At 37.0% G+C, this 8,569-nt stretch overlaps 1 protein-coding gene across 1 annotated transcript in view; it reads right to left on the bottom strand.

Annotated features, from left to right (window-relative positions):
• LOC106871567 (uncharacterized) overlaps positions 1-6,434 on the bottom strand; it is a 19,512-nt gene extending 13,078 nt beyond the window's left edge. The window contains exons 1-2 of the mRNA XM_014918073.2: positions 6,272-6,434; positions 2,543-2,670 (exon numbers count right to left, since the gene is read on the bottom strand). Of these exons, the coding sequence (XP_014773559.1) occupies positions 2,543-2,670; positions 6,272-6,342 (199 nt within the window). The 5' untranslated portion in view covers positions 6,343-6,434. The remainder of the gene's footprint in view (positions 1-2,542; positions 2,671-6,271) is intronic.
• Between the last annotated feature and the right edge of the window lie 2,135 nt (positions 6,435-8,569).

Raw genomic sequence — 8,569 nt, 5'->3', positions numbered from 1 at the left:
CGACGACGACGACGACGACGACGACGACGACGACAATGATGATGTCGATGACAATGATGATGATGACGATGACGACAATGATAACAATGATAGTGGCGGTTTCATATTTTGGCACCAGGCCAGCAATTTCAGGGATGTTAATAAGTTCATTATATCAACTTCAGTATTTGGCTGGTACTTAATTTTATCAGCCCAGAAACAAATAAAAGTCTAACAGAATTTCAACTCAGACTGTAAGAAGCTGGAACCATTCGTCACTAAGCATTTTGACCAACATGTTAATGATTCTAGCAGTTCTTTACTTTAAATTATTCGAATTTTCGCTCAAAGCCAGCAGTCATAGGGAGAAGAAGAGATTAATTGATTGCATTGATCCCTTGCACCCAGTATTCCAATGATACTTATTTTATTGACTCTGAAAGGTTGAAATGCAAAACTGACTTCAACAGAATTTGAACTCAGAACACAAAGAGCTGTGAGCAACACCACTAAGTGTTGCGTCCAGTGCATTAATGATTCTGTAATTCTACTGTCTTAATAGTAGTTTCACATTCTGGCACTGGACCAGCAATTTAACTTCCCCCCCTCCTGGCTACTTTTTTTGGAGAAAACATTTCATTTTCAGACGGAATTTTTTATTGCTTTTTTTTTAATAGTATTTTTTAATGCTGATTATGGAAATATTTTTGTTTTTATCTATTTCCAGTATTTTATTTGAAATTTTATTTTGAAGATACCATTTTCGGCGAAAATGAGATTACTCGTCTTTCTATACTTTTTTGAATATTTCTTTTATTCATAGCTTTTTCTTTCCAACTTTATCATCAAAAGTAAAGGGGAATTACACATTCATATTACTCTTTTTTTAGCATGTCTTCTCAAAAATCTTTTCTTTTTATATATTCATTTTCCTGAGCTCAAACATACTCTTTTATCTTTTTACTTCTTTCAGTCATTTGACTGCGGGGCCATAATTTGTAAAAAAAATAAATAAATAAATAAATAAATAAATAAATTTTTTAAAAATCTAAGAAATGCTGAAAATTGACATATAAAATCGTCTGTGGCTGTTTTTGGAATTATATGTTTTGGCTCTGAAAGTTTGAAATGCAAAGCTGACTTCAACAGAATTTGAACTCAGAACATAAAGAGCTGTAATTTGTGTTTTTGAAAAAGACAAATTAGGTGAAAACAAGTTAACTCGTCTTTGCCTGGTAAGGGGTTAAGGGGTAGCGATCAATGGATTACACTTAACATAATGGTTGACTGGTACTTATTTTTATCAACCCTGAAAGGATGAAATACAAAGCTGACCTTGGTGGAATTAGAACTCAGGATATAATGAGCTGAAAGATATACTTAATGATATCTTATCCAGTTCACTAACGACTCTGCCAGCTTGCCCTACTCTTTTACTCTTTTACTTGTTTCAGTCATTTGACTGCGGCCATGCTGGAGCACCACCTTTAGTCGAGCAAATCGACCCCAGGACTTATTCTTTGTAAGTTTAGTACTTATTCTATCAGTCTCTTTTGCCGAACCGCTAAGTTACGGGGACGTAAACACACCAGCATCGGTTGTCAAATGAGGAAATATCTCATATCTTGGACAGGATACTAACAGCAATATTGTATATTTGTAGGCAAGATTGTACTAAGTTGCATCTTAGTATGTGTATGTATATATATATATATAGATACATGTATAACTATAGATGTGTCTCTGTGTAGGCTTACATTCATCTATGTGTGCGAGATTGTGTTTGACTGAGTAAAAAGTCATGGCTGTTGCATGTCGTTCTCTCATTAACTAATAAAATATTCATGTAAATAGCATGGAAAAATGAACAATAAAATGAGAGCAATGACAGTGCTGCTGCCGCTGCTGCTGCTGCTGTTGCTATAGGTGATGATGATGGTGATTATGATGCTGATGATGGTATAGAGGATGGTGGTGAAAATGATAGCCATGAAGCGGATTATGAGGCTGATAATGGTAGTGACGGTGGTGGTGGGTTGCGTTGATGGTATGATGGTGGCGGCAATGATGATGATGGTGATGATGCAGTAATGACAAAGAGAACGATAATGAGGATTATGATGGTAATGATAATGATGATGATGACGACGAAGACGATGACGATGATTATGACAATGGGAATGGTGATAATGTGATGGTTGCAATGATGATAATGATGATGGTGGTGGTGGTGGTGGTGGTGGTGGTGGTGGTGCTATGATGATGATGAAGATGATGGTGGTGATGATGATGGTGATGCGGTGATTGCAATGATCAACATTATTATGACAATGATGATGTGATGGTGGTGGCAGATGTGGTGGTGATTTTGGTGGTGGTGATGACGATGGTGGTGGTGATTACGATGGTGGTGGTGATGACGATGGTGGTGGTGATGACGATGGTGGTGGTGATGACGATGACACCAATGAAAAAGAATGTGATGATGATAATGATGATGATGATGATGATGATGATGATGATGATGATATAAATCATACATTAACAATAATGCTCAACATACGCTCAAACCCTTCATGACAAATATAGTTGAACGATTCTTCAAATGCTTCCAGAATTTTCTCAAATTCATCCTTGTCCATACATGGTTTCAACTCTTCTTCCACACAATCTTTGAAGTTGTAGAATATTCTGCAGAAGAAGAACACAAATCAGAGAACGATAGTTACAATACTTTATCAAGCAAAAAAAAAAAAATAAGTAAGTGGTTACCTGTTCTAGATCATGTGTTGAGTACAAAGAAAATTACATAATATAATATAAAAGGATGAAATCCTTTCTGAGTTATATGGACCAAACCATTGCAGGATTCTTTTGCTTGTTTCAGTCATTTGACTGCGGCCATGCTGGAGCACCGCCTTTAGTCGAGAAAATCGACCCCAGGACTTATTCTTTGTAAGCCTAGTACTTATTCTATCGGTCTCTTTTGCCAAACTGGTAAGTTACGGGGGACATAAACACACCAAAGAGTGTGTGTCTGTGAGACTGTGTGGGTAAGAAATTTACTTTTTAACCCATATGATCTAGTGTGCAGTCCCACAGTGAAACACCTATGGGCAAGCTTCTTCCATTATAGCCCCAGGCCAACCAAAGCTTTGTGAGTGGATTTAGTTGATAGAAACTGAAAGATATGCATCATTCATATACGTATGTCTTTATTCAGTTTTATTTCAAGATTTCTTGCCAATAGAGAAAGAGCCAGTTTCTAACCTAGATCCAAGGTTCCCTTATTGGAATTTCATCAACATCAACAGAGTATCTTTGCATGTATGTGTGTGCATGCGCAGTATTTGAAGTCAGTGCATGTGCAGATTTGTATAGGAGTGGCTGTGTGGTAAGTAGCTTGCTTACCAACCACATGGTTCCTGGTGGTTCATTCCCACTGCGTGGCACCTTGGGCAAGTGTCTTCTACTATAGCCTCAGGCCGACCAAAGCCTTGTGAGTGGATATGGTAGACGGAAACTGAAAGAAGCCTGTCGTATATATATGTATGTGTGTGTATATGTTTGTGTGTGTTTGTCCCCCCCAGCATCACTTGACAACCGATGCTGGTGTGTTTACGGATCTGTAACCTAGCGGTTTGGCAAAAGAGACCGATAGAATAAATACTAGGCTTACAAAAGAATAAGTCCTGGGGTTGATTTGCTCGAGTAAAGGCGGTGCTCCAGCATGGCCGCAGTCAAATGACTGAAGCAAGTAAAAGAGTAAAACAGTAAAAGAGTAAAACAGTAAAAGAGTGTATGTATTCTCATGCTTATAATTGTATGACTACACATGCTCGTATATACTTAAATGATAAGCTTCTGGAAAGTTTTACAAATTTTTACAGTTCCAGTGACGGCTTGGATCTGTAATCTTCAGATGATGGAAATGTGCTGTGCGTGAGAAGACCCGGCAAGCCAAGTAAGATCGTTGCCAGGGCCCCTGGACTGGCTCTTGTGCAGGTGGCACATAAGATGCACCATTTTGAGCGTGGCCGTTGCCAGTACCGCCTGACTGGCCTCCGTAGGATTTTCGAGTGAGATTGTTGCCAGTGCCCCTGGACTGGCTTGTGCGGGTGGCACATAAAAGACACCATTTCGAGCGTGGCCGTTGCCAGTATCGCCTGACTGGCCTTCGTGCAGGTGACACGTAAAAGCACCTACTACACTCTCTGAGTAGTTGGCATTAGGAAGGGCATCCAGCTGTAGAAACTCTGCCAAATTTAGATTGGAGCCTGGTGTTGCCATCCGGTTTCACCAGTCCTCAGTCAAGTCGTCCAACCCATACTAGCATGGAAAGCGGACGTTAAACGATGATGATGATGATGGACTCTTGCCCTGGCAGGTGTTCTGTGGTTGAGCAGCAGAGGCCTGGTTACCGTCATACAGCTGCCAGAACAAGATGCTCTAAAGTGAAGAATATAGCTGTCATAGGACGATATATTCTGAGCAGACATGTTGATGGTGAAAGGAAGTTCATAAAAAGATATTGAATGAGAATGCATGACATCTGAATGGAGAGACAATATCTGGATATTACAGAGATTGTGTGACCAGGTAAAGATAATAAGGAGGAACAGATGGTTAACAGCATTAGAGCTTGATGAGATTAAGAAGAGCGGAATGACTGAAAACCCAGTGGTGAAGATGAAGTGACTACAGAGAATATTGACCAAGTTGTTTTGGATGAAAGTGTTTCAGAGAATAATGCTGGTTTAGGTTTTGAGAATGTAGAGGGACTGAGCAATGAAGACAGTAATGACCAATGAAATTATGGGTATCATTGAGAGAAGTTTGGACATAGAAGTAAATGGATTTATAAAAGGAAACAGAATTTTGCTCAGAGATGGACTCAGGAGGTTAATAAAGTACCGAAAGAAATTAAAATGGATAATAGGTGGAATAAATAGATTGATTAAAGCTTGCATCATCTATATAGGAAGGAAAATAGGTCTTGAACAAACTGTAAGAGAGGAAATGTAGTCAAAGAGCCTTGGTAGAAAAGAAGGATAAAGCAATCACTGAACAGAATATGAAAGCACATCAACATCCTGGAAGAAAAATAAAAAAGAGAAATAAGAAAGTAGAAATATCAGAAATTAGAATGTAGATATAAGGTCAAGAAAAAAGGGTTAAATGTAGTCCTCGAAGAGCTAAAACAAAGAATGCAGAGACAATTTGGGATTAATAAGTGTGGTGTGCTTATAAAAAAATGGCAAAGTATTGTCATATGATGGTGTAGAACTGCCAAAATGGTGAGAAATAAGGGAAAGAACAAATAAATATATATAGCTCTTCGAAACGCCGGTGTTAAAACGGAGGTAGCTGATGAAGTAGAATGTTCTCTATGTGGCTTGTGTGTTTTCTCGTCTCTGTTTTGTTTGCAATGTCCTGTACCCAGATATGCACCTATACATACAGGTGGATGTCGGTATGCACATACCTGTACGTATATATGCATATACTCATTTACTATTTGTTTATATATATAAATTTAAAGAATGGAGTAAACGCATAGTATTTTTATCCGAGTTATTTATTACTAGGAGAAAATAAATACATATAATAAAATATATATGATGGGGTTCTTTCAGTTTCCAACTACCAAATCCACTCACAAGGCTTTGGCTGGTCCAAGTCTATAGTAAAAGACACTTGCCCAAGGTGCCATGCAGTGGGACTGAACCCAGAACCATGTGGTTGGTAAGCAAGCTACCTACCACACAGCCACTCCTGCACCTATATCTATTGATTAAATAAATTTTTGTAAGGGTAGATTGAGTTTCTTAGTAGCAGTGAAAGCAGTCAATCTATGATGAGAAAAACTCATCCTAGAAACAGTAAGAGAGACAGGCTCACAATCACAATTATTAGTTTGATGCTCTAATAACTGGAAAGAGTTAATTATGATGTTTTGGACATTGTCCATCTGCTGAATATAGGTATAAAACGGGAAAAGAGGGGAAGGGAAAAAGAGGTAAATATAGAAAGGAAAAATCTAGAGAAAATAGATTTTGGTTTAAAAATGTACACAGGTATTGGTTAGCTTACATGGCATATGTATGTTTATGTATAAGCATGTGTGTATGTGTGTGTGTCTGTGCATATCTATATGTGTAGCTATGTGTGTGTGCATGTATATAATATATATATATATATATATATATGTTTATGTACAAAGAGAAAGAGAGAGCGAGAGAACTGGAGAGAAAGACAAACAGACAGATAGACAAAGTAATTAGATACATACTGGCAAAGTTCCTTCATCTGACTACGTGATAGGTTATTGATCTCTGTCCGAAGTAAATCATTAGGATTCATCGAGAATGTGATAGACTGTGATAGGCAGCTTTGCAAAGTTTCTTCAATGGTGGGATAGCAGAGAGCATCACAACCTAGAAACACACAAAAAAAGAAAAAAACAAAATAGATGTTACAAGTTCACATGACATTGAAAAACATTGAAGTGCGGTATGAGACATTTTGGCATAGAAGTTTTAGCGCCACCTATTTTGGTGTCACTGATTCAATACATGACTTATTTGATGTCAGACATTTTAATGCTTTTTGTCATTTTGGACATAAAACATTGATAATATTTTGACCTGATTTGGCTGGTTCAAATGCTAAAGAGCTAAAATATAAAGCGATTATGATACTCTCTTTTACTCTCTTTTACTTGTTTCGGTCATTTGACTGCGGCCATGCTGGAGCACCGCCTTTAGTCGCAATATCTCTCAGAGCAATAATTGTCATCAAAAACAGATACAACAGTGGTAAAAGGCTACCTTGTAACAGTGGCGATGAGAAAAAACAAATTTACGTGGAGTGTAAAAAAGAACATTCACACACAGAGAGTTTAAACTAATTCATGTGGAAAATTAAATACTTCGACAAAAAGAAACAAAAAACTTGTTGTGCAAACTTAGGAAAATCATTAAATATGGAAGACTTGTTAGCTAAGATAGTTTAGTTGCCAAAACAGCAGCAATAACAACTCAAGGAACAATGAGAAGAACAACAAGGACTGCGGAAGTTGATAACCAAACCAGAGAATACAGTTTCGCCTGTCTATGTAGCAAATTCCATAAGCGAATTAAAATATGACCCCGAAGAAGGAGTAATCTTTGAGGTATACTTTCGAAGATTTCAACAAATTTTTGAAAAAGGTCAGGATTGGACGGACAAAATGAAAACCTATCTAGTGTTAAGAAAACTAGCGACAGTAGAGCATGAGAAGTATAGTAACTTCATATTGCCAAAAAAAGTGTCCACCATAAATTTCACCAACACAGTTGACATTTTGTGCAAAATGTTTAGTGAAAAGAGCTCACTGTTTAATATCAGATGGAAATGTTTAAACATAGAAAAGAGTGAAGATTTCACTACTTACACAGGCAGAGTCAACAAAGAATGTAAGAAATTTAGGTTAGATGTGTTTACTCCAGATTCTTTCAAGTGTTTGAATTTTGCACAAGGATTGACAGATAGAAGTGATGCAGAAATCCGAACAAAAATTCTATCAAAACTGGAAATGAACCAGGATTTGACATTGCAGAAACTGTCTGAAGAGTGTGAGAGGATATCAAAATTAAGGCATGACATGGAAGAAATTCAATGGAAAGAGTATTTCCACATAAGACCAGTGCAAAAATGCTGGAAGACAAATAAAATGTTGCAGGAAAAAACAGAAAAAAAAATCAGGATGTAGACCCATGTATGGCATGTGGTGGAATGCACCTGAAAAAAGATTGCCCATATAAAAAAGCAAAGTGTTTTCACTGTGGGTTTATAGGACATATAAAATTGCACTACAAAACTAGAATGATAGGGAAATGGAACAAACAAGGAAAAATAAATAGTTTGGCAGCTGAAAAAGTTGTGACTACAAAAAACAGAAAATTTGTGAATGTGAAAATTGAAAATACTAGCATCAGAATGCAATTAGACATGGGAAGTGATATCACAATCATAAATAAGAAAACCTGGGAACAAGTGGGTAAACCAAAATTATGTAGTTCAAACAAAATAGCATATGGTGTTACAGGAAGAAAATTATATTTTACGGGCAAACGTGTTTGTAACATAGTGTTCAAAGGTCAAACCAAAAAAAGTGAATGGTTATGTGTTGAGAAAATCCATGAATTTATTTAGCACCGAATGTATGGAGAAATTTAATTTATGGGATACACTCATAAGCGCTTTATGCAATAGCAGTCAAATGATCGAATGAGGTCGATGAACTGAAACGAAAAAAGTGATGTGGAACATTGTGTGTGTACTACCAGTAACTTTGGAAGAAATAAAAAGAAATGCGAAAACTGGCAAATTTATTAATGAAACAAAAAGAAAACTCAGTTCTATATTTAAGAGATGAGGAATTATTTACATTATTTACATTTGAAGCAGCACATATGCTAGGACACAACAACCTCCTAAGCAGACCGAGTGCAGATATGAATAGCATATGGGAACCGGTATTGAGGAAGGATAGAAAAATAATAGATTTATAAGCCTTAAAATTCACCCCATAATTGCCTACGGGCAT

The sequence above is a fragment of the Octopus bimaculoides genome, chromosome 5 (assembly GCF_001194135.2).
Source record: "Octopus bimaculoides isolate UCB-OBI-ISO-001 chromosome 5, ASM119413v2, whole genome shotgun sequence".
Lineage (NCBI taxonomy): Eukaryota > Metazoa > Mollusca > Cephalopoda > Octopoda > Octopodidae > Octopus > Octopus bimaculoides.
The sequence above is the reverse complement of the archived record's forward strand: the minus strand, read 5'-3'. Positions and strand labels throughout refer to the sequence as shown.